Raw genomic sequence first — 25959 nt, 5'->3', positions numbered from 1 at the left:
CCCCTGATGAGGAAAGGCTGAGAGAGCTGGGGCTCTTTAGCCTGGAGAAGAGAAGGCTGAGGGGAGACCTTATCTATGTTTACAAGTATCTAAAGGGCAGTTTGAGGGAGGAGGAGCCGGACTCTTTTCAGTGGTTCCCGGTGAAAGGATGAGGGGCAACAGGCACAAGCTGGAACATGGGAAGTTCCACTCAAATCTGAGGAAGAACTTCTTTGGGGTGAGGGTGCCAGAGTCCTGGAACAGGCTGCCCAGGGAGGGTGTGGAGTCCCCTTCTCTGGAGATCTTGGGTAGTTTGTTTAATGATTGTGACACTGCTTCAACAGTCTTTGTTCATGGCTTTTCAGGATAAAGAGGTGTGCCTGATTCTTATGTTTCCTGGATATTTCATGGTCTTGAAAAGTGCATAAAGGCAGTATCAAGTAAATCAAAATATGGGACTGGGCCTTATTTTGGTGTGAGGTGCTGCAGCTTCACCGAGAGCAACAGATTTATGTTTGGGTTGACTGTAGACAGCAAGTATTAGGTTGTGTCATCCGAGTGTCTGCGAGAGAGGCTTTTCTTTCTTTTCATGCTGGCTTAAACCAGGTGGTAGTGTCCCTGTGTATTGTCATCCCCATCTCCGTCCTGAGGCAGCGTAGTGTTTCCAGGTGGCTTTGGGACATCATCTCACCCAAACAAGTCCTTGGGGATAGGGGGCTTGAGTGAGGGGCCCGCTTTGTAGCACCTCTGGCCCTAAACTGGTGTCTTCAATCCCTTCCTAGCTCTCCTTGGGGGTTGCTGAGAGCTTTGCTTTCCTGTGACACTACTGTACATGTGTGTCACCAGAACTTAAGTAGCTGGTTGGTCATGTTTGGGTAGAAGTGATATAGCTAAATATGAATTGGTGAAAGACATGGAGCTCCCAGAACTCTGGCTGTAGTTTTGGGGCTAGTGGTGGTAAAATAGCAGCAGAGTTCCACAGCAGCTGTGTGGGAAGGGGGTATACAGGAGGCCTCCTTATTTTTGGCAGACTGGAGTCACCCATAGTGACTGAATGCTCCCTGAATACGAACCAGCCCGGGTGGCCAAGAAGGCCAACAGCATCCTGGCTTGTATTAGCAATAACATGACCAGCAGCAGGACTAGGGAAGCGACCATCCCTCTCTACTTGGCACTGGTGAGGCACCACCTCAAATACTGTGTCCAGGTTTGGGCCCCTCGCTACAGGAAAGACGTTGAGGTGCTGGAGCGTGTCCAGAGAAGGGAACAAACCTGGTGAAAGGTCTGGAGAAAACATCTTGTGAGGAGCGGCTGAGGGAGCTGGGGTTGTTCAGCCAGGACAAAGGGAGGCTGAGGGGAGACCATATTGCTCTCTACAACTACACAAAAGAAGGCTGTAGGGAGGTGTGTGTGGGGGGGTCAATCTCTTCTCCTGAGTAACAAGCCATAGGACAAGAAGAAATGCCTCAAGTTGTGCCAGAGGAGGTTTAGATTGGATAATTTTTTTACACTGAAAGGTTTATTAAGCATTGGAACAGGCTGCCCAGTGGTGGAGTCACCATCCCTGGAGGTATTTAAAAGACATGTAGATGTGGTGCTGAGGAACATGGGTTAGTGGTGGACTTGGCAGTGTTAGGTTGATGGTTTGACTCAATGATCTTAAAAGTCTTTCCCAACCAAAATCTTTGTAAGATTCTACAGTTCCGACATAAGGCCTGGAAACGCAACCCTTCTCGAACTCTCCCCTTCCAAGGGGCCCTTTCCCGGAGGTGCAAATCAGAGCTTTAGAAAAATAATTTCAATTATTGTGTTGCCCTTGTCTGATACAAGAGGTCAGCCATTGTGGGAAGGGTCTTGTCTGTTGACTCCACCAGCAGGAGACGTTGCTGGCAAGCTGGGTACCTTCTTTGTAGGAAAGGAATCACAGACTGATTTGGGATTGGAAGGAACCTCTGGAGATCATCTAGTCCAACCCCCCCTGCCAAAGCAGGTCCATCTAGCGCAGGTTGCACAGGAATGTGTCCAGGTGCATTTTGAAGCAACGATTCGTCTCAGTCCTATTTTCTCCAGCTACAGCAAGGCTAAACAGCAGAAGGCATTTTCATTGCTCGTGGATCCAAGTCTCTTTTTGGCTAATAGCTAGTGAAAAGCACAGTGCTTTTTCTTGGGGTCATGCTGTGCTGGGGCTGCCATGCGGTCTCCAAGGCTGGCTCGCTGTCCCTGTCTGCTGCTGTGGTGTTTCCACCATTCCCTCCCCTTCCCAGGCATGCAGCCATCTGCATCTGCCTCCCACCCAAATTCCCCAGCCTCCTGATGGGCCTTTGGCCTGAATTTTGGGCAGTGGCTGCTGTCTGGGAGTCCTTGGCTCCGTGATGGGACTAGTGGCTGGCTGGAGCTCAACGGCTCCTGTGGTGTCCACCAGCCTGAACAATTCCTTGCTCTCCCCCAGTCTAACTGTGCATTAACTAACACAGCCTGGGGCGGGGGGGGTGTGCTCCAGGGCCTCCTCTTGGCAGCAGGAAAAGAAACAAGTGTGCAGATGTGCCAGACAACTTACTCTCTATTGAAGGTTATGTCACGCTTGCTCTGTATGTCAGAGCAAAACCAGAGAGGATTGCAGCATTTTTTAATTATTTTTTTTTAAATGCAAGTTCTATCTTTTATATTTGTCAGTAGGTTTGACTGGAAAAAACCACCCCAACTCTAAAAACAAACCCCAAACCTTGATAACAAGAAACACTTTTTTTAAATTTGAGGTTTCTGGTTTTTGTCTTTCAGATCCTGGTACAAATCAACTTTAACCACACAGAGGCAGACACAGGTTTCAATTACAGAGATATAAAGCAACAAACCCCCCCCACATGGAGTAGCTTTGTTCAGCTCAAGTATCAACTGTTGAAGTCACAGTGCAAAGACAATCAGCCGGGGACCAGAGTTCATCTGCTGTCCAGCTTCACCCAGAGCCTCTGCTCCACCACTCGGAAACGATGCTTCTTAAGACATTGGGTATGTTTTCATGAGTGTGTGTATGTTTTCACATTTATATTTGAGTCACTTGTCCCTCCCATGTGTGTTTTAATTAATGGATATACTGCAGAAAAAAACCCATCAGTAACATAGCATGTAACATTGATAGTCTACGCCATACGGACTGTACTGAATGTAAGAAGATCGTCATATAATTACGGTACAATATGAAATCGTACATACAATGTGAGATTTGACATATTTACATATAATTTATTATATATAATCATATTACCTGTTCTCTGTAATGTCATGTCTTGTACCTTGCTATTGACACTGTGTACAGAGACAACTTAGTATGATGATGTAATTACTATATAGCACAATACCAATACACAATTGTCTGAGTTGGAAGGGACCTCTAGAGATCATCTGGTCCAACTCCCCTGCTAAAGCAGGAACGCCTACATTTCATATAGGAATAGTTCACAAATCAGAGTATTATAGGCTAGAGCTTATATAGTACATAATATAGACTATTCTGTTTTGTACAGATGTAGCGCCTAAGTTACATATACACTTCACAAAATGCCACTAACAGTATAGTGTGTTGTAGACTCTATTTTGTTACATATCATATGTTGACTAAAACAGTGCATAGTATATATTTTATCTATACTATCTGCCCTATAATAGAGTATTTTAGTAGATAGCTGGTATATATTATCTCCATACTAGTCGGTACCTGTAGGCTATAAGTTACATAGTATGTACATACAAGGTGTTATATGTTTACTTTATATTCCAGGCTTTACCTGCACTGTTTACAGAGTGTATAAAAATGGGTTAATCTAAAACACATTTTCTATTAGAGTTAACAGCTTAATTGAATTAGACATAAGTACAGCACATAATAATATACATTATACTGTCTAAAATACATTAACTAGACATCATCTAATACTAGTAGTATATGTCATACCTAGTACATCTACTGCATACTATACATACTACATCTGTATTATAATAGTCTGTGTTACAGATTAAATCCTGTATTTTAGATGAATCTACACTCTTGGGGCACTCACCACTTGGGACACTGAACGCCCCTCCTCATGCAAAGTGCTTTGGCTGGGAGGGGTGGTATCACCCCCTCCTCAGCACCTGGCCTCTCCAATGGTGCAAAAATAAACATCAACCCCTTCTGGTGCAGAGATGATGTGCCTTGCAGGGCTCAGGATGCCTGTTGGATGCTCCTTGGCTTGTGGGTCTGCAATCTCACAGTGGTCCCAGGATCTTCTTGAGCACATTTACCTGGTGTCACAAGAGTCCTGCAAAGCTCCTTGAGCACCACTCTCTCCAAAACCTTGTTGAACTCATTGAGACAAGGCTTATTTCAGCTCAGAGCAAAGGCAGCTGCTGGGGCGAGGACCTCCCGCATGCTTGATGAGCTGGACTCAGGGCTGGCTTCAAGCAATGTAGGTCTTCCCATCTGGAGCAATGGGAACATGAAAATGCTCAGCAGCAAACAGAAACACTCACCCCACTTTCCAACACCAACCAAGCACACAGGCATATGCTCTTCCACCCAGGAGAGAGTGATGATCCATTGGTTTAAACCGGAGGGAAACCTCAGCTGCCACCAGATGGAGCAGCCTCCCCGGGTACCTCCTCCACCAGCTGTTTTTTCATCAGGACTGGCTTTTTTTTTTTTCTACAGGAATTCATTACGATAAATGTTTTATCATTGAATTCCAAAGGAATTAACAGAGATTTGCCACTTACTTTAAGGGGCTGCTGATAATTCTAATGGAACAAGAAATTAGGTTTTTTCTACACGTCTCCTGACACTTATTTCATAAATAAATAAATAAATGCAACCCCAGGACCAATTAAAATCCCAAAGCACAGTTTTCACCCTACGAGACAGATCAAGGTCATAAAGACCCCTTTGGAAGCTGCTGTGCAAGAGGAGAGGGGGCACAGGGGCGAGGAATCAAAGACAACCCGATTCCTCTGGGAGAATCTCTCCGAGAAGGCTGAGCAGGAGAAGAGGTAACCTGGCCCCCATTTCTGCAGACTTAGAGTGACCTCCAATGTCATCAGCTCAGCAAAACCAGGCACAAACCTACTGCTTTCCCAAACGAGATCTGGAAGGGGAGGTATCTGTCAATCTGGCCAGCAGCAACAGGAGTCTAATTAAGGGTAGTTTATTGCTCATCTCAACCTAGCAGACTCACTTGCTCTTTGCCTAATCCACATCATCCGGGCAGACACCCATTGCTGCAAGGGTCTGAGAGAGCTCAAACACCTGCCCTTCTTCACCCTCCAAAACCACAGAGCTTTTCTTAACATTCTGCTATTCAAAAAGGGTGTGATGGACAGTTACTTGTTCCTAGATGAGAGATGAATTTATTTCTCTCCTTTTAAGCATAAACACCTGCTGCAGACAAAAATGTTCCCTTGCAGCAGAAACAGGCTACAACATGGGGAAAGTGGGTACCTTCTTCCAGGCTGTAAAGCTCTTGAGATACGGTGAAAACAGAGTTCTCAGCAAACTGAACCCAATGAGGTGCTGTGTTAACAGCTAATGCTGGTATTTCTCTTGCTTGGGTTGGCTCCCTGCTGCTCCATACATGACAGTTGGGTCCTGTGCCTTGTCCTCTTCCGTTTGGCTACCAAAGGGTTGCAGGCAAGGAAAGGTCCCATTTCAGAGAGGGAATCCACTCATCAGAGACCTTTAAACACACAGAGCCAGCCCTCTGATTTTGGTTATCACTGATTATATCCTTGGCTTTGGATAAGAGTAAGGCAGGGGGAGTACATGTGTTTTCATCCATACTGGTGCCATGGGAAGAAAAAAGCCACCTTCCTGTTCCTTGCAGTATCTTCTACCCATTCAATCTTTAAATAAGCTATGGCAGAAAGGGCAGATAATGTCTGGCATTTGTTGCATGTTCTCTATTATACCTTTGGATTGCATATAAATGGGACTATTCTTTGACAGACGATAGATGCCAGGGATTTTAACATCTCTGGTGCAGCAATGGGACCAACTGAGCGCCCTTCTCCCCTCTGAGCTGCAAAGTCCCCAGAGTCTTACCATTTGCTGATGTCATCCAAAAAATTCCCTCCAAGGTATCCATGTCTCACAAGACTCCGCCGTCAAGTGAAGAATAAATTTAAACAAGGATCCAGCTGTGTGCGTCGGTGATCACAGGTCCAAGCTGAAACATCAACAACTGAAGCAAGCCTTGGTTAGGAGGGAATAAACACAAATACCAATCAGCAGGGTTAAGAGGGAATAAACAGGCAGATGGCATCGCCTCATCTTCAGGACAAGCTTTATTAACGTTTTGCTTTAACAAACATCATAGTATGAAGGCATCGGTTCTTTAAGTTTTCGAACACAGGGCACAGACAAAAGGAAAAATAACAGACTTGGAGGCAAATTCAGCATGTAAATGACAGAGTAACAGAAGAGGCCTGTGTTAACCAATACAGCTGATAGACCATCTATCAGAAAACATTTTGCAAGCAGCAGTCTACATTTCTCTGCATTGACTTAAAAACATATTTTTGGATCAAGAAAATTACCTTTTTAAATTTTTTTTTGAAGGTTTTTTTTTTTTTTAAACATTCCTTTATATCACAAATGTTATGGTAAGGCAAATCCTGGATGAATCCTACGATAAAACCCCCTATTCCCCAAGAAAATAGATCCACATACTCTGTTAAGTTCATCATTTTAAAAGCAAAGCCAGCATGCACTGCATATAAAGAAAAGTCTTTTTTCTTAATTATATTTTTATTCAAGCGCCTAAAGCAAAATGGTGTTCACTCACAGAGAGGCTTTCTCAGTGCTTTATAGAAAGACTGACAATAAGCTGCAGCAAAGGCGTGACCCGTTGTTACAGACTATGTCTCAAATATACCCTTTGGATGTCTATATGGAAGGAAAGCCATTCGTCACCGGAGCAGTCACCAGCCCGAGGAATGCTGTGCCTAATGGTGGGGATGAAGGCTCTCAGACACAGGAGGAACAACGGGCCAGCAGAGCCCGATACTCTGTATGCAAACCGAAGGGCTGCTATTCCCTTTAGATCACCTACTGCAAACACCTTTGGGGTTTAAACCCCAAAATCCTTGACACAAATCCCTGTGGGGTGACTCCTGGTCTGACACTGGCTCTTCTACAAAACCAGCTCCCCGCACTCCTGTGGCTCCAGCAAGAGCGGCAGAGACCGCATCGATGGGCACAGGTCCAGCCTCGATTACTAACTCAGCTGAAGACCTCACGCTGCCAAAGTATACTCACTTTATGACTAGTGAAAAACCCCAATTCAAACACAAACCCACCTGAAGAAAGACAGATATAGACGCAGCTGCAAATTGTCTTGTAAGGACTTAATCAACTCCCACATTTCCTTGCTTTATGCCTCCTACCTGGGCTCCACGCTCTGCCGCTGTGTCCTCGGGCAAACGGGTCACGGTTTCAAAGACTCGCTGCTGTTCAAGGACCAAGGGTAAACGAAAAGTGCAATGACAAAACTGTCAGGGCTCAGAGAGTGTCTCATGTGATGCACGTTTACAGTTAATTTATTTTTTTTTTAAACTATCAGTCAGTCTTCACAAGGAGTTTAAGGAATCTGCCTCCTCACTGAACTGTAACACCTTGGCAGCCAGGCTCATGTGGCTCCTCCTCACTAAAGCTGAGGCTGACAATGGCAAGAGTGACAATGAATACACAGATAACGGCAGCCTACAGCTCCATTAACCTTGCCCATGGGCGAGCACAATGGAAAGGAGCAGAGCTAGGTTCCAGCTATGGCAGCTCAGCGGAGCGCACTTCACCCCAGCTGACAACCTGGTCACCTCAGATCTCCTCAACATTTCATAGAATCACAGAATGGTTTGGGTTGGTACGGACCTTAAAGATCATTGAGTTCCAACACCCCTTTCCCTGGGCAGGGACACCTCCCAGCAGACCAGGTTGCTCAAAGTCCCATCTAACTGGCCTTGAACCCCTCCAGGGATGGGGCAGCCACAGCTTCTCTGGGCAACCTGGGCCAGGGTCTCACCACCCTCACAGGAAAAAATTTCTTCCTGAGATCTAATCTAAATCTCCCCTCTTTCAGTTTAAAACTGTTCCCCCTCATCCTATTGCTACACTCCCTGATCAAGAGGCCCCCCCATCTCTCCTGGAGCCCCCTGTAAGTCGAGCTCGCCGAGTTCATTCCCGGCCCTGCAGGGCCAGTTCCCTCACTCACAGCAGACACAGAGGGAGGCCTTCAATCCTGGTCTTTTCAAAGCGACTGCACAAACAGGAGATTGAGAGGAGAGACACCTAGTGTGTTTATCCTTCTTCCTCTGAAGGTTTTCATCCACTCCTATCCCAGCTATTATGACAGGCCATTTTAATCAAAACCACCCAGTACAGAAACTACACAGAAACATATGGGACGCACACTACATAGAGGTACAACCTGCAAGGCCTCCACTGCAAACCTGTAGTCAGCTGGAAACAAGGTGAAGGAACAGGAGGAGAAAAAAAAAAAAAAAATCCATGTCCCAAATGACACATTCTGTCAAGCACAACCCCAGGGATGGGAAAGAAAAGCAGCAGAGACACCCCAAAGGGAACAAGGAGTCCCTTCAAAGGTGCTCCGAGGAGAACAAAGGCTAGAAGAGCGGTATCTAGGAAATTTAGGTAGACTGAGCAATATTATGAACCCAATTCATAGGCTTACGTCAGCTCATTTGCTCCTTTGGCAGTTGATCCAACTCAGAGTTATGCATCCACCAATCTCCAGGAGAAACAGGTGATGAAGAAGCTCCTCAAGATCTTCTCCGGCGCTAGTGTCTCCTGAGTTATAATTCCACAGGAGCTGGCACATGGAAATATTCTTCTGCTCCCTCCACAAGCAAGCATGCTGGAGCCACCTATAGGGAGACGGGGCTGCCTTTCCAGGGGCTGTACTCTCCAAGTGACATCTGGGGTTTTTCTTGTTTTCCTTCCTAATCCTTGTCTGTCCTGACACCCTTTCAAATTAACCCACAGCTTGGGGCAGCCACCAACTGCTGTAGCCAATTGAGGTGTGTTAGGGCCACATTTGCCTCGCTGTTAGACCAGCAAATGACTTCTCACCAAACCTACTCTAGCTGGGATAAACCCTGATCACAGGAGGAGAGAGATATGTCTTACCTTCTTCTTTACTTTTTTTTTTTTCTTTTTTGCCAGCTAGTGAATAACTGTTCTGGTATTTGTGCATATTTGGGGGGGGGGGAAGAACAGAATCAATTACTTTGCTTAAGTATTATCATCAGCATTTTAAAATACAGTTGGTAGCACATCACACTCTGGACACAGGTTGTGTGCTCTTCCATGGAGTGTACTGTCTATCGGTTTCCGTTACAACATGGTTAGGAAATGTATGTGAAATCCTTTTGTTCCTTTACTAAAAATTTCAGTGCAGCATTTGCTGGCAGAACAATTGACATATGGTGAGACATTCTTATCCAAATAACTGTTAATTGCTTTTTAAAAAAAAAATTAAAAAAAATCATGCATATGCAGTAGGAAACATAATGAGGGCTCACACAAGATACGGTGTGAAGTTGTTAAAGCCAAGAGCCATATTTAAAGACGCCTTGAATGCAGAGCGCCCCTTACCCCGTGTCACTCGCAGGCTGGAGGAAAGATGTGTTGCCTACCTGCACCCCAAGGTGGTACCCACGGCACGGATGTTGAGGTGTGCAGAGCTAACTGGAAAAGAGCGGGACTGATGTGGGGTGCGGGCTGTTTGAGGCCACACGTGTTATTTTGGCGTACAGGACCCAAAGAGAGACAGGCACAGCATAGGCTGGCCACGGTTTAGCTTTCCCACACCAGAGAGAAAGGCGAAGGGCAGAGCCCCGGGCGATCCCGAAGCATCCGGGATGATGGAGCGAATGCGCAGAATTCCGCTTCCAGCACACACTCAAGGGAATCCGGCCAGCGCCGCTTCCAGCAGCCAGGGTGTGGGGTTTGGACACAGTGACCTGCCGGCGGGCGCTGGCAGGAGGTGCCCATCGACAAGCCTGGAGGCAGGCAACGTGCGGGGCTGTCGCTATCAATATTTCTGAGATTTTGGAGCATCTAGTCTTTCAAATCCCTATAGCACAAGGAGGGCGGTCGTTTATCAGCGTGCGCGGATTAGAATCCTTTGTGGCAGTTCATGTTCTCAAAGCAAATCTCCCTTTATATCCCAGGGAACAGTTTTTAAAAAAAGGGGGAGGAGGAGAATAAGCTGGCTCCCACAGGTTGCCTGCAGACAACTGGGAAAGAAGATAAAGGAAGATAAAGATGATAGAAAAGGGGTGGGCCTGGGAACAGGCTACTGATGATACGATGCAGGAGCAAGAGACCCAATATAAAACAGGGACTCACGGTTCAGAAGAAACTGTTGTAATTGCAGGGATAATTGCAAAACATTGTTAGAACTAGGAAGTTATGTTTCTTTTCAACAGGCTTACAGAACGAAATGCAATGAAGAACAAAGAAATTAAAGCAAAGAATCATTTCCCCAAAGCGCCCTCCCTCCCAACCCGCGGAGCATCTCTGCGTGCTCTTTTCTGCCAAGAATGATGCCGTAGGATGTCAGTGCCTGCCCGTCGGGTTTCCTCGGGTCTCTCCTCTCCTGCATCCTTCCTTTGCCACAGCGAGAGACAGAAAAAAAAAAAAAAAAGGCAAAATTTCAAATGTCTGCACAAAACCCAGGTCTCATCTTTTTTTCTTTAGCACAGATGCCTGCGGTTTCTCTTTCTGTCACACATGCAGCACGTGTATGTGTCACATGGTTTATTTATAACAGCCACTATTATCTCTATAGCAAATTGGCTGCGCTCATTAGGGTTTCTTGGTTTTCCACAGCACCGTGCTACCTAGCTCTGTATCAGAGGCCCCAGCTCTGGTGGGTGCTTTGGTGCTAGACCACAGAACTGCTGTTAAAAACAACACATTAAAATGCTAACCATAGTTAGCAAAGGGATCTCCTCAGCTCCGCAAGACTCTTTGAAGTTTAACAGGCTGATCAATCCTCCCCAGGTACCCACTCCTTGCAATTAAAACAGCAGCTACAGCGTCAGGAGCACTTAGATAGAGAGCCATGAAGGATTTAATGACTGCTGCTCATCACGTGCGTGCCATTAAAATGCTGGGTGCGCCCCAGCTCGGGCCCCTTTGCTTCAGAGAGGTGCTGGCAGAGCCAGGCCTTGCAGTGGAATTGAAGGGATTTATTAATTGTTAGCTAATTTTGATATTATGCCTGTGAACTCTCCCTTAGTAAAGCAAGAATTACTCCAGTCCAAAACACGGATAGATCATTTCTTCCCTGGGAAAATGCAGCATAAACCACACATTTCCTACAGGCCACGTGAAAGCAGGAATAACCATCAGATAATTTTTTTTAAACTAAGGAAGGGTATGAACCATTCCATGTATTTTTAAAAGCAAGGATTTCAATAGCCCCTCTTCCTTTTTTGATTGAGCAGAACATACAACCAGAAGCTAGGGGAGGGGAAAGGAGGAGCCGTGGAAGCTGTATTTTAATAGCAAGGGTGCCTTCTATTTTTCCTTCAGTACTTTTTACCAGGGAGCCCATCGGGCCTATTCCTTATTCCAGCAGAACAGCAGCACATTGTCTCTATACTGACAAGGATAAAGGCCTACGCTTGGTAATAAGACCTTGTATTTTAAATCTCTGCGATACAGCTGCCGCATTTGGTCTTGAGCTAGATGAAATCCCATTACAAGCATAAATAATGCATCTTGCTGTATAAGATACTGACATGTCACAATAACCCTGTGCCAAAGGAAGTGGTGTACATTAACTCTTAAAAACTACTTTTGAGGGAGAAATGGCAACTGCTTCTTGTGATTGGGGCCTCGGACTTCTATCTTCCTACCAGATTATTCATTTTTATCTAGGGGCGAGGCTGCTTATGCCCATGATGAACTCTGCAGCAACAACCACCATCGCACGCCCCTGCCATGCACTGTCATTTAGCGTATTAAAGCCATAAAAAGCTCCAAAAGGCAGCAGAGCCCCAGAAGGCAGCTCGCTGACTCTGCCTTGTTTTGCAGTGCCATCGCTACAAGTGACGTTAGGCATCCAAGAGCCAAGGGCAATAAACCCCTCGTGACGTGAACCTGTTGTTCCCAGAATACAGATCGTACAGAACTGAGCTCAGCTCCAACCGGTATAAATTGCCTGTCATTTTCCTAAGCAATGCCAAAAATTGTTCACTCGGTTACTCTTCTGCTCCTTATCTCGGTGCTGTCTTGCCTTCTGATGATCTAAGACCGTGCACTGTCTAAATCCATTACAGTTGCCGACAGCTACTATAATATTTACTTGACAAATCAAGTCTACTGGATATTTCTATTTTTTTTTTTTTTGTGTAATACAGGCCATATTAGACAATTTCTTTTCCTTTGTATTTTGTTTTGGGTTTTTTTTTGGTAAGGTCTAAGCTTACCACATTAAGGTAATTTTTAAAGCAAGTTTTCAAATAGAAACTGAATAGGAAATGTGGGGGAAAAAATAGCCATAAAGGTCTTACCTGTTACTTAAGCTTCCCGCTCTGATTCTGTAGGATCATTTAAACTTTCAACTTGACTAGTCATTTCAGCTGAAAACAAAACGAGACAGTCATCAAATACTCTTCTTGATACTTGTTAAGTCTATCATAGAATCACAGAATGGTTTCCGTTGGAAGGGGTCTTAAAGATCATGGAGTTCCAACCCCCTGCCCTGGGCAGGGACACCTCCCACCAGACCAGGTTGCTCCAAGCCCCCTCCAACCTGGCCTTGAACCCCTCCAGGGATGGGGCAGCCACAGCTTCTCTGGGCAACCTGGGCCAGTGCCTCACCACCCTCACAGGAGAGAATTTCTACCTAATATCTAATCTGAATCTTCCCTCTTCCCGTTTGTCAAACAATAGCCACTTCTAACCCAAAGGAGACATTTATTGCATTAAAAATTCTACGTCATAAATCTGCAAAAGGGTCTCTCGGGTCAGCCATCCTAACCTGGGGTTCCACAGAAGCCCCAGTGAGCAGTTCTTCCTGGGAGCTGGCTTCAGCACAGCTACAAACACAAGCTTCTGGATCTACATTTTCCCTTTGGCCTGCATCCATCCAGTTTGGCACCCAACTGAGATACCCACCACCATGACCCTCCTCTGTCTCTGTAGGCCATAGGCGGAGATACAGGTATCTCCACAGGACAATTTTAGAGTTTCGCTGGGCTAAGTGGTCTTGACCCTGCGATTCCAACATCCACAGGCTCCTGACAAAGTCCCTGGCAGGACCCACGGCTGAGCTGCAGGGGCTGAACGCGGATCCATCTCCAGTTACTGAGATGCTGGCGCTGCCTCCGGGTGTCCTTGAACCACAAATTGCTGGAGCTTAGGAAAGGGTTCAGGGTCATCACTGTACTCCTACACACAGTAGTTTGCTCATGTACTAGCCATTTACAAAACCAATCTCTTTTTTTATTATTTAAGATTAAGAAAAAAAAAAAATAATTTAAATAGAAGGCTTACATTCATTTCAGCATGACCTTTGTCAAAAATAGAATCTAAACTATGGCATATGTGATTGGTCCTATCCAGGGTAAATGTAAAAGGGTTACTTCAGCATGTGCATTTTTAAGATTAGTGTTTAGTATTTGTTCTGCAATGAATTTGAATGAAGCCATTTATATTAAGACTTTTTTTCTTTCTTTAACCTTGCTTTATATTGTGGTATCAACTGCAGATTATGAGTCATTTGATGTAGGTGATGGGGAAAAACCCTCAAGCCTAAACGCGAGATTTGGAAACCAAGAGAAGATGGGAGTGGGGAGGGGAAAAAAATATGACAAAAATCACTAAGTATGCTAAATCCAGCCAGGCAGTATGATCTCTTTCTGACTCAATATCATGTCAATACACCTGTTAGGGTCTTGATGAATTATTTGTAAATTATTCATCATCCATATGCAGAACAGATACCATAATGGCTTCCTGGATGTATGCAATGAATAATAAGAAAAGTATCCTCTCCTGATTACGGAGCTCTGATGCACACTGCATTTAGCAATGTTGTCTTCTTTACCCACATTTGCATAGCAAAGACAGGATGCTTAATAAAAAACCATTACGGGAAGGCTGCTGCACACTGACGACAGCAGCCTTTCTCAACCTCATTATGCCGGGCAGTTTCACTGGCTGCGTTTTCTGAAAATACCATAAGGCTCCACTCATGATCTACAGAGATCTTCAGCAAAAATAAAGCTTGATTTGAAACCCGAGGTTAGGCTCTGTCGGCATCTCAGATGAGTACACCTCCTTTGCCTGTCTTTTTTTTTTTTTTCCCCCCTTTACAAGCAGTTGACCACCATCTGTCACGCTGATAGCATGTCCCATAGAGGAGGGGCAAGCTGCAAACTGCCCGGGAATGCTTTAAGGGCAACATGGAAGCACGGGGGGAGCTCCTGCCAGCAGGGAAGCGAGAGGAATCACCGAGCCCCACGAAATGGCAGCCAGGCAGCCTGCATCAGCAGCCAGAAAAGCATCCGCTGTGCACACCGCAGTGGGGAGGGGGCTCACAAGTGCTAAGGCACCGGCAGGTCTCATTATTAGCTATTTCCTACGTGCTTGTGTTTAAGCACGGCTCTTGGAGTTCACCCTGGTGGGGACAGGAAGATTTACCTGAATGATAAGCTTCTGCAGACCACTGGGTGAACCCCGACAACAGATGTCCCTACGAGGCCACCTACACAATCCTCTATATTTAACCAGAAAATAACAGGGGAGCGAAGCACCTACCGCAAGAGCAGATGGAAGAGCCGCCACCGGGTACGGTGGGAATGTGACTCACAGCCCTCGCTGCCTCCCAGCATGAACCAGTGTCAGAACAAAGCTGCTAGCCCTACAACGCTACATCCCATTGCATCGCAAGTCAAAACTGCCGTTCTCCCCACTAAACAATGTTTTTAGAGGTGTTAAACCACTAACTTTGATTACTGGTATCTTTGCGTCCACAATAGCCAGCACCTCAGAGAAGCACATGAAGTTCAAGGAAGGTGTGCACATCCTAAATTCAGTTTTACCTGCTCCCCCTTCTGCAGCTTCATGCGGTGCTTTTTACGCCAGAAATGGACATTCTCATGCAAGGGAAATGGATGTTTCTCCACATTCTCCCTGTTTGTTTTCCCTTAAATTTTGGCCTGTTGGGGAGGACCCATCTGCACCCTTTCTTTCAATCTGTGAGCTGCTCAGCAGCTCTCAAATCATAACCAGGGAATGATTTCCCCCCCAAAACCAAGCAAGCAAGTTCCCTGCAAGAGGAGAAGAAATAACCCAGCAGGCAGTTCCCATCTGTCAAGGCACCGCAGTTGCTGCTGACCCGGTGGCCGTGCTTCAGCAGCGAGGCATCCTGCCTCTCCCCTGCAAGAAGGCTTTGTGCTTAAAGGTCAGCTAGCCAGGAGTCACAGTGCAGCATCTAAGTCGAGAAGACAGGCAAACAGGAGACTGGAAAACCAAGTTCAGAGTCATCTCTGAGAGGGCGAGGGCATTTCCCCACCCCAGGATATTATGCTGCAGGCCTGGACGGCAGACAAAACTGTCTTGATTTAAATAGGAGCTCGGTCAGACTCTTCAAACATAAGCTATTTCTTCAGCCGCTTCCCACACAATGTTTCCCCCCTGCATCTACATAACTTGCCTATAGCAGGTTCAGCTGTAACTCCAGACTGCCTAGAAAGAAAACCATGTATTTTAAATTCTGCCCGCTGTATGGTTATGAAACACATGCACCCATTTACGTGGTAGTTACTTGTTTCTTGGATATTGCATCAACACCATCAAAAGCATGAGGGTGTTAGCTGTTGAGGTCTTGCTTTTGTATTGCTTTGGTGAATCACGTGATGGTCAGGTTATAAAGTTCAACAAGGATAAGTGTAAGGTCTTGTGCCTGGGACAATATAATCCAGGAGTGTGGCACAGGCTGGGGTCCACCTGGCTGGGAGCAGCTCTGTGGAAAGGGACCTAGGGGTCCTGGTGGACAAGCAGCTCAAGGTGAGTGAGCTGCTGTGGCAAAGAAAGTCAACAGGATGATGGGTTGCATCAAAAAGGATATCACCAGTAGAGATAAAGAAGTCATTGTCCCACTCAGCACTTGTCAGGCCACACCTGGAACACTGTGGTCAGTTTTTGTCCCTGCTATGCAAAAAAGATGCAGACAAAGATGAAGAGAGTCCAGAGAAGGGCCACCAAGATGATCAAAGGACCAGGAAGCCTGTCATATGACTGAGAGAACTAAATTTGTTCATCTTGGAGAAAAGAAGGCTTAGGGGAGACCTTATCACCACATTCTAGTATTTAAAGGGTGGCTACAAAGAAGATGGAAACTCCCTTTTTACAAGGAGTCAGATGGAAAAGAGAAGGGGTAATGGGTACAAGTTACTCCTGGGGAGATTCTGATTGGACACAAGAGGAAAATTTTTTCACAATGAGAACAACCAGCCATGGGAATAATGTCCCCAGGGCAGTGGTGGGTTCCCCAACATTGGACACTTTTAAGGTTCAGCTGGACAGCTCATTTAGACTGTACTTTTGGCAGCAAAGGTCAGACCAGATGCACCTCAAGGTCCCTTCCAACCTGCTATTCTATATGATTCCTGTTGTTGATCATTCATCAGCTTGCACAAGCTTATTTAAAAGAAAAAAGTGAAATTTCAGGTTTGACACTGCCTTGATTTTTTTCTTTTCTCCTATTGTGTCAGCAGGTAAGGATGCAGCTTTCCACAGGCTTGAAATAAAAAAGGCGAATGAGTAACCCCATTATGAAAGGAGTGAAGAGTCTGATCCGCCTAATACCAGCTGGAAACTAACACCTACCTCAGTAATCTTTAAAGCTTCCGTGGCATTAAAAAAAGAAAAGAAAAGAAAAAGGAAAAATAAAAAGAACACAAAGGCTGCCACCAGGGAACCACTGTGTAGGAAACCAATCACCAAAGGTGGGTTTTGTCATCATTAAAAAATACTGATCAGCAAATCTGTCCCGGGTATGAAAAATGTAATATCCAGGGGTCTTCACTCTGACTGATGGAGATTGCCAGCAGCAACCTGTATCTCTGTACACACAGCCCTATTCAGGCTTATGCACACACCCTCTGACAGCTTTCCTGATGGAGAATCACGCCCAGCTTTCAAATGATAGTAATTTCTGAAATATATCACTATTATGGCCCTGCCCACTAGATGAACCAATATCGAGATCCACCTAAGCTGTCTAAACTCTCTGCATTTCTAAAGCACTTTTCACTGTGATATGGTACATGAAATTAAAACACAAGAGCTGGGCTGCCAAGGGGTACCTGGTGATATATGCTTGTGCTTTCAGCTGTGAAGTGATGAGCTCTCCTGGGGCGGAAGAAAGGGGACCAGAGAAAAAATAGGCAATTTACATACTAGATGAACCAATATCGAGATCCACCTAAGCTGTCTAAACTCTCTGCATTTCTAAAGCACTTTTCACTGTGATATGGTACATGAAATTAAAACACAAGAGCTGGGCTGCCAAGGGGTACCTGGTGATATATGCTTGTGCTTTCAGCTGTGAAGTGATGAGCTCTCCTGGGGCGGAAGAAAGGGGACCAGAGAAAAAATAGGCAATTTACATAAAAATTACTGTCAAAGGGAACCTTTTTTACTTTTTTTTTTTTTTTTAAATCTCAGCTAGTACCCAGTACATAGAAAAATTTTAGGGCTTTTTATTTCAGCAAAACTTAACCCTTCAGATAAAACAGACCATAAGTAGCTTGATCCTTCCGCTGTTCTCATTTTTTTAAACACGTAATATATGCCCACAAGAAAAACCACCAATATGATCCCAGTAGCAACTTAAGTTGTAGAGAACCAAAGACTTCCCTGGACCGCAAAGTAAGTTTCTGCAGCCTTAGCAAACACCCTTTTCCTGTCCCTGCAGTAGAGTTCACAGAAAAGGAAGTTACTCGTTGAGTTATATGTAGAAGACCTTAGAAGATAAGCAAGATTTGAAACAAAGAAACTTATCATGATTGTCATTTCAGGAGCTGTCAGCTGATCCAGCTGTGCTGGGCCGTGGCACACATTCAAGAGCTACACCATGACTTTTCTTTCTGGCTGGAAATCCCTTGAGGTACTATTTTTGTAAATTTGGATTTGTTTTTGCTAGGCCATTCTAGGGATCTGAGATTCAAGAATTTTCATGTAACTACAAGTTTTTGCTTGGTTTGTTTGGGGAAAGAGGAAAGACGGCTGGATTGGCTTTATTCTGCACACTTACTAGTAAGAACGTAATCTGTACTATTTTTTAAAAAACAAAATCCATTATGCACACTTCCTATCCCTGTGCTTGCAAAAACTTCCCTACAGGCCAGTACCTACATCAGTCACCAGTTCAAATGCTGCAGCATGATCTGACATCAGCGAAAGGAAATCAGCATTAGAGTCTTTGTGTAACTAATATCAAGAATAATATAATTACTTTGTCTTTGAGATGTAATAAAGTACACCTTGAATTTATACTATGTCAATGCTGAAGAGGTCAAAGGAGGAATCAAAAAATCGGTCTTTGCTACAGACAGGGGTCCACCTACAATAAGAAAATAATTTCAAAAGCACTGCCCTTTTGAGCAGTAAAGAGGGCCTTTTGCGTAGAACCCAAGAAAGCCCCTTATGTAGCTCTGTTAAGCTGTAAGAGCCTACCTAGAGGCGCAATAAAGGGTTTGCCTCACCAAAACCAAAAACCATCCAGTATTTCTGGAAAGCCTTTTTTTAACCATTTGTTTACAAATATGTTAGGCACTGCAGAGCTGGTGCAGCATCCTGCTACTCGGCCCTTGCTGGGACTTTGCCAGACAACAATCTGGGTCATCTGCTCACCAAGGTCAATAACAAAAGAATTTCATTTCTGAGTCAGGAGATTTGGGTTGATGATGTCCACAAACCTGACCACAACTGCTGTTGGGTCACCAAATCGTGACGGTAAATGTTGTAGGGAGAGAATGTCTACCCGCTATCAGACTGAGCTACAGAGACTCAGAAAGAGCAGGAGGAAGAGAAATGAGCTCTGAGCTAGGAGGCAACCAACATAAGAGTTCAGAGTGCTTATACAGCCAACACTTGCCCCGTGACAGTTGGGCACTAGCACAAAAATTTTCAAAATATTCTGACTCCCATATGAGACCACACGCATCTTGGCCAATTCAACATCCAGATCAAAATTACAGTAAGACTAAAATATTGTTTATTGAAAGGACAAGCTGATCGAACATACTGATTGAACACATAAACTCAGTCAATTAGAACAGCAGGGGTATGGCACTGACAGGTAATTCCACCAGACTTCCAAAACAGTAAACTCTCAAGAAGACTCAAATGAAGAGATTCTAAATATTACTCCTATTTCTGGGGGGAAGCGTACAAACAAACCCCAGAAAGGCACGCTACGTATCTGCTTCAGGACAATAGAAATATTAGAACAACATACCATCCTTATTTGAAATGTCTGCTGCTTTACATGCAAGGTCAACTTCCATAGGCTCCTCAGAAGTTTCCTCTTCCCCTTGCATTCCTGTAAGAGAAGCCAAAGAAGGAGAAAAATCAATACTTACATTACCCGATTAACGTATAATTCTCAGACTCTGTAGGCCTGGTATTTTTCTTTTGGCACACTCTTACCTTTAGAGACTCTGCTGCTGTACAGTGGCAGCCATTAGAGAAAAAGGTAGAGGATACAGGGGGAGGAATAGGGTTTGAAAAGAATTGCTTGAATATTTGTAGCGATTTGCACTCTGTTCTAACTGGGATTGTTAAAACCACATCATGGTGTGTGCTTCTGCCTCCCTGCCACTCTTTTCCCATCATTTTTGAAGAATCCCTTCTGTTCATAAAATGCAATATATGATGTGGACCTAATTGCACTTATAAAGTTTCTCTAGCCAGCAGAATAAAAATAGATACAGTGAGAGTTCAAATATACCGGGTAGTCAGACACAAACTAGAATTTGAACTTAGGAAAATGTATTTTATCGCTGTAACTCAACATTTTTATCTCCTCTGCCTGAGGCTTATCTGGAAGCTTAGATTCAATCTCCTAACAATATTTGAAATGGGGGGAAAAAAGTGGTTCTGCTGTTTCGTACACAGTTCTCCTAATATTCTGCTATTTAGAGTGCCGAGAAGCCAATTTTTAGTTAATTTCTATCACGCTACTTCTCTACTTTTGTGGCTGCTCTAAAGCCTGTTGCACATATCCTGTGGTTGAACTACAGGATGTCAAGCTATTGGTTGCTAAGCGATCCAGACATTTGGGTGGTTATTATGAGACAGCAAAGTGTAGTGAGGACCGAGACATATCAGAAATGGTTTGCTCAAAGCTGAAATCATTTACCTCTTCAGCAACAGACATTAAACGCTCACAGTCCCACAAATACCTCCTTCCCCTTTCTGTGGAAGTCTGGAGTGTTGGGTTTTTTTAAAGCACTTCAGTGCACTACAGTTATTTTGTCCATAAACATGTACCTACCACTGAAGTTTTCATCCAGTGTTCTTTCTAATCATATCTGCAAGACAATACAGTGTCATGGAGATTTTAGTCTCCTCTGTGCTTGCTCTATCTATGTTGTGCACTATCTATGGTGCTACCAAGCAGCGAAATGCTAAAAGAAGGACCCAGTAAATACAGAAACCAACAAAAAATAGCAACCAGAAAGCTCAATTAGCCATTTTAGTGAGTGTGGGGGAAAGCACAATGGATGACTTTAGAGTGACGGGGACATGGCCCATCATTTTGATAGCTATTACTTCTACTGCAGAACTCCTTCAGTGCTTTGTCATATCATCAGCTCCACCTCTTCCACACTGGTGCAAATCATCTCCTCCATACAATCAAAAATGTAAACATCTGTGATGGTGAACGCCGTGTGTCAGTGAGTGCCCGAGATGGCCCCTTCGCAGGCACATCAAATCCCTGACGCTTCTCTGGGGAATTCAGGACAGCGAACGTGGTTTCCTCCTGATGGTTCTCACGTACCAACAAGCCCAAGCTTTCCCAGCACTTCTTTTCACTCACACAAAGGATGAACTCAGGTCAATCCACTGCAGAAGCGCACACGTATGCCAGGAGCTTGTCAAGTACGAGGCTGAGAAGGTACGTTCAAAATCCCTGCCTGGCTTCCTCTAGCAAAACCAATACGAAATTTGGGTGACTATGAAAGCGCTAATTAATCAAGCAAGATACACCGATATTTGGGTTGTGCTACGTTGTCATTAGCTGGAGGAAGCAGCTCTATAAAAAGCAAAGTTTTGGAACACCAGCCCTCCTCCCACAAGTGCTGCCAGCAGCAGACACAGCCACCGAGATGCTGGGATATCTGACGTAGGGATTTGGGATCCCTGCTAAATACCAACGCACTCCGACCAGCAGCTGGTGCCTCTAAGTCTGACTTTGCCTCTTCTAAATCACTGACCATTACCCAAATAAAGCAGATACGATATGAGGGATGACATCTTGGCTCCCAGTTTCTCTAACCTACTCGCTCTGCCATTGTCAGCTCCCGAAGGCACCCATGTGAGGTTCCCAGGTCCTGTCCCAAGATCTCCTAGGATCTAGCCAGCACGCCTGGCTCCACCACGCTGCCAAAAGGTTTCTCACCTTCCATTTCAGCAATCTCTCCTGCAGCTGACAGGCACAAAGAAGTATTGGCACAGCACCAAGTGAAGACAGGGCCTAATTAAAGACAGGACATCTTGGGCGTACACATGCTTATGAGCACGTGCACACGTGTGCACATGTGCTAATTAGGGCTGCCGTCGCAGGGACGAAAGCAGAAGCCATCGAGGGCTCTCGATACCAAAAGCTACAGGTTCACCTCTCGGGGTGGGCAGCCCGAGAACAGCAAATACACAAAATTACTTTTCATAGAATCATAGAATTAGAATCATAGAATTTCCCAGGCCGGAAGGGACCTCCAAGGGTCATCTAGTCCGACCCCCCCGCAGTCAGCAGGGACACCCCCAACTAGACCAGGTTGCCCAGGGCCTCGTCGAGCCTCTCCTTGAATATCTCCAGGGATGGGGCCTCAACCACCTCCCTGGGCAACCTGTTCCAGTGCTCCACTACCCTCACAGTAAAGAACCCCCTTCTAATCTCCAATCTAAATCTGTTCCCCTCCAGCTTGAAGCCATTTCCCCTCGTCCTGTCACTACAGGCCTTTCTAAACAGGCTCTCCCCAGCCTTCCTGTAGGCTCCCTTCAGGTACTGGAAGGCTGCTATTAGGTCACCCCGGAGCCTCCTCTTCTCCAGGCTGAACAACCCCAGTTCCTTCAGCCTGTCCTTGTAGCAGAGGTGCTCCATCCCCTTGATCATCCTTGTGGCCCTCCTCTGGACCCTCTCCATCAGGTCCATGTCCTTCTTGTATTGAGGGCTCCAGACCTGCACACAATACTCCAGGTGAGGTCTCACCAGAGCAGAGTAAAGTGGCAGAATCACCTCTCTGGACCTGCTGGCAACGCTTCTTTTGATGCAGCCCAGGATGCGATTGGCCTTCTGGGCTGCAGCTGCACACTGCCTGCTCATGTCCAGCTTCTCGTCCACCAGCACCCCCAAGTCCCTTTCCTCAGGGCTGCTTTCCAACACCTCACCCCCTAGTTTGTATTGGTGGCGAGGATTGTTCCGGCCCAGGTGCAGAACCTTGCACTTGCTCTTGTTGAACCTCATGAGGTTCACCTGGGCCCACCTCTCCAGCCTGTCCAGGTCCCTTTGGATGATATCCCGTCCCTCTAGTGTATCGACAACACCACACAGCTTGGTATCATCCGCAAACTTGCTGATGGTGCCTTTAATTTCCCTGTCTATATCATTGATAAAAATGTTAAACAGCACCGGCCCCAGCACGGACCCTTGAGGAACACCACTTGTGACTGGTCTCCATCTGGACTTTGAGCCATTGAGTACTACCCTCTGGATGTGACCATCTAGCCAGTTCCTTATTTTCGAGAGGTTTAGGGCTGTAAACATTGTCAGAAGAGCACTAACGTGTGTTCTGCATTTTCACCTTCTTTCCAAGTCAGAACGGCTGATTCCCCATCGTTCTAGGAGGGGATTATGGCTCTATTGAGGGGGTTTTTATAGTGTATGTTGATTGTTGGATATTGTCAGCAAGAAAATTATAGTGGGAAACAATGTTCAGGGACAAACAAGGCAGAAGATATTTTAAACCTTAACAAAGCCAAGCACCACCATAAACCTTGAGAGGAGGCTTGCACATTAAATTGTCCAATTTTTGGGAAGACTTGCAAACTCAGTTAATATAAATCTTCATTTCTTCCCTTGCTATTACTGTGGGTGGGGAACAGGAGAACTCACTACACTGCTATGCAGGTAGAAAGGGTATTATCTAGAAAGCTTTTTCCCTACTGTGCAGTAAAACCAAGTGCCATACAGAAATGAGCCCATTTCACATAAACAGCAGAACCCAATCAATACCAGAACCACCTTGACAACCAATTTATTCCAGAGGCCTCCCTTCACCCCCTTGTTGTGATTGCTTCATGTTAGAGCACAAACAAGCGAGGTATTTCGGGTCTCTGAGCAGGAGCCCAGAGTTACCGAAGGGAGGGAGCCTGGGAGATACCACTTTCAATTTCAATTACCATTTCCAATTGCGCTCCTGACAGAGCTCGTTACCGAACCCTTTGCAGGCTGGTTACACAACCAGCCTGCCACTAAGTGACAACAGGCTCCTGGCACGAGCAGGAAAGGCTCCCAGCCTTTTGAAACACAAAAGACAAATAGGTACCAGGAAGGTAGACAGAAAACTCTGTACTGTTATTTCATCTTTTTTTTTTTCCTCCTTTATAGTCACAATTTGTCAATAGTTCCACGTAGTTACAGCTCAGTACATTGCTCTTTCTCTAGAGAAACACAGTTCCAGATTCACATACGATTCACAAGATCAACGTGAAGATGTGGTGGCTGTTGGTATATTAGCATCAATTTAAAAAGTGCCCAAATACGGAGGTCAGACATCTATTCTCCACAACTCTGATCAATCCTAACGAGTAAGAAGTGTAACCTTCCTCCTCCCTTTGCACGAGGTTTACATCTGTTTCAAATTATAAAAGCAGGCAACTATACTTAGAAGCCATAATGCAGAGCAATCCATAAAACTCATTTTTACCTGATCATCAGCAAGGCTTTGCTGTGTACTGGAGAGCGCCTTTGTAATCAGGAGAGAGAGGCCGGCTCCTCTCCCAGGTAATTCAAAGCAAAATCCCAACCTAGTCTCCCTAGAATCGATGAATCATTCCTGGAAGGGCATCCGAGCCGGGCTTCTGCTCTGAGCTGCCCACCTTAGGGGAGTTTATTTCTCTTTAATGACTCTGGAGGGAGCCTGGGAGACCAGCTCTCTCGCCAGAGCCCAGCCTTTGAGACAAGCCTTGGCAGGTTCCTCGCACCAGGGGTGGGTAAGGGATTGTCAGCTGGGCCCTCAATCAGGAATCTGGATTTCAGCTGTTAGTTCCTAGCTTCTTACAAGGTCCTAGACTAGCTTTAAGACAAACAGAAAAACAGATTTCATGCATACATGACTTCTGTCAGTGCAATCAGGCAACACCAAGGAAACTTAAATCTTAAAAAAGTTCACAATTTTAGAGATCTTGCAACAGGAAACATTCTGAATGTTTGAGGAGTAACACAACAGTCCAGACAACTACTTCTACTTTTACAGGCAAAATGGCAAGGTTATTACTCTTGTAACGTGTCTGCCCAGCGATTTTGGGTGTTGCCATAAGAATTCCAGTAAAATGCTATTCTGGCCACAGCCAATTTGCAAAATTCATTCCTCATAAATTATTTGTAGAGCAGTTGCTTCTACTTGTGTATATACTTTGAAAAAAAATCACCTCTGTCATTATACAATGTGAAAACTACATTGCAGATATTCTGAATGATCCAGATTTTCCCGATTCATACCCACTGAATAAAATTTATTATTTTGAGTTTAGCGGTAAATATGCTTCCCCTAATTGGAAGACTGAGAGAGATGGAGGCTCATTAAAAATCAAAATTTCTCTGGTTAAAATTTGAAGACACCATTTTTCATCTGCAGCAACAAAGACAGACAAAGCTCTTCTGACCCAGAGCCGTGTTGTCTTATCTGTCAAAACCACTTCAATTCTTCTTGCTCTGCAAATAGCCAGCGCTGTTTTTCCCTTCTTCCCAGTCATTTCACTGTAGCTCTTTGCTAATGTGACTGTCAAGCCTTCATGTACTTTGTTTACTGCTGTATTTTAGTAGCATTATTAATGCTGCTTCTCTTAGAACAGAAGCTGTCCATGATACAAGGGCTCAGTTTGACTCCTGTTCAACATCTCCATCTGGGATGACTGACCCCTTTAACCAGACCAGATTCTGCCATGTAAAAGATTTATGCTGTCTTCTTGTACGGCTCTACATGCAAAACACCCAGCCTGCTGCTCTCGGGGCTCTAAAACAAGCACAGCAATCGGGGTCTGTCTTTACTTACATTCAAATCACAGAATCATAGAACAGTTAGAGTTGGAAGGGACCTTAAAGATCATTGAGTTCCACCCCCTGCCAGGGGATGGGACACCTCTCACCAGACCAGGTTGCTCAAAGCCCTATCCAGCCTGGCCTTGAACCCCTCCAGGGATGGGGCAGCCACAACTTCCCTGGGCAACCAGTTCCAGTGCCTCACCACCCTCACAGCAAAGAATTTCTCTCTGGTATCTAACTGGTGGGCAGTTCTCCCCCTTGCTGTCATGACACACGGGCTGAGGACAACAGCGCTGAGTCTGCAGGAATGGCACTGCTGCAAAGGTGCCTCTCACTATTCAGTGTGGCTTCATTAACAACAAGCATCTCCATCTGTTAAATCAGGAATATTCTACCTCAATCAAACCCTGCCCCCCCCCCC

General features: G+C 45.2%; 1 protein-coding gene and 1 long non-coding RNA gene across 6 annotated transcripts in view; both read right to left on the bottom strand.

Moving 5' to 3' along the window:
• Nucleotides 1–3198: 3198 nt before the first annotated feature.
• LOC106902663 lies at nt 3199–7954 on the bottom strand. The gene is made up of 2 exons (XR_001414555.1): nt 6050–7954; nt 3199–4438 (listed from the first exon to the last, which is right to left on the bottom strand). It is a non-coding gene; the product is annotated as an uncharacterized LOC106902663 (long non-coding RNA).
• A 1104-nt stretch (nt 7955–9058) lies between these two features.
• Nucleotides 9059–25959, bottom strand: part of MACROD2 (MACRO domain containing 2) — an 897605-nt gene continuing 880704 nt past the window's right edge. For 4 of the 5 annotated variants that reach the window (XM_014966420.1, XM_014966424.1, XM_014966422.1 and 1 more), the window contains 3 exons: nt 19509–19592; nt 12550–12618; nt 9059–10636 (listed from right to left, as the gene is read on the bottom strand). In XM_014966420.1, coding sequence (XP_014821906.1) covers nt 12557–12618; nt 19509–19592 — 146 coding nt within the window. In that variant the 3' untranslated portion in view covers nt 9059–10636; nt 12550–12556. The remainder of the gene's footprint in view (nt 10637–12549; nt 12619–19508; nt 19593–25959) is intronic. The other variant, XM_014966421.1, reaches the window with a different exon arrangement.

The sequence above is a fragment of the Calidris pugnax genome, unplaced genomic scaffold, assembly GCF_001431845.1.
Source record: "Calidris pugnax isolate Ruff unplaced genomic scaffold, ASM143184v1 scaffold31, whole genome shotgun sequence".
NCBI classification, from domain to species: Eukaryota; Metazoa; Chordata; class Aves; order Charadriiformes; family Scolopacidae; genus Calidris; species Calidris pugnax.
Note: the sequence above shows the minus strand (reverse complement) of the source record. Positions and strands in the feature narration are given on the sequence as shown.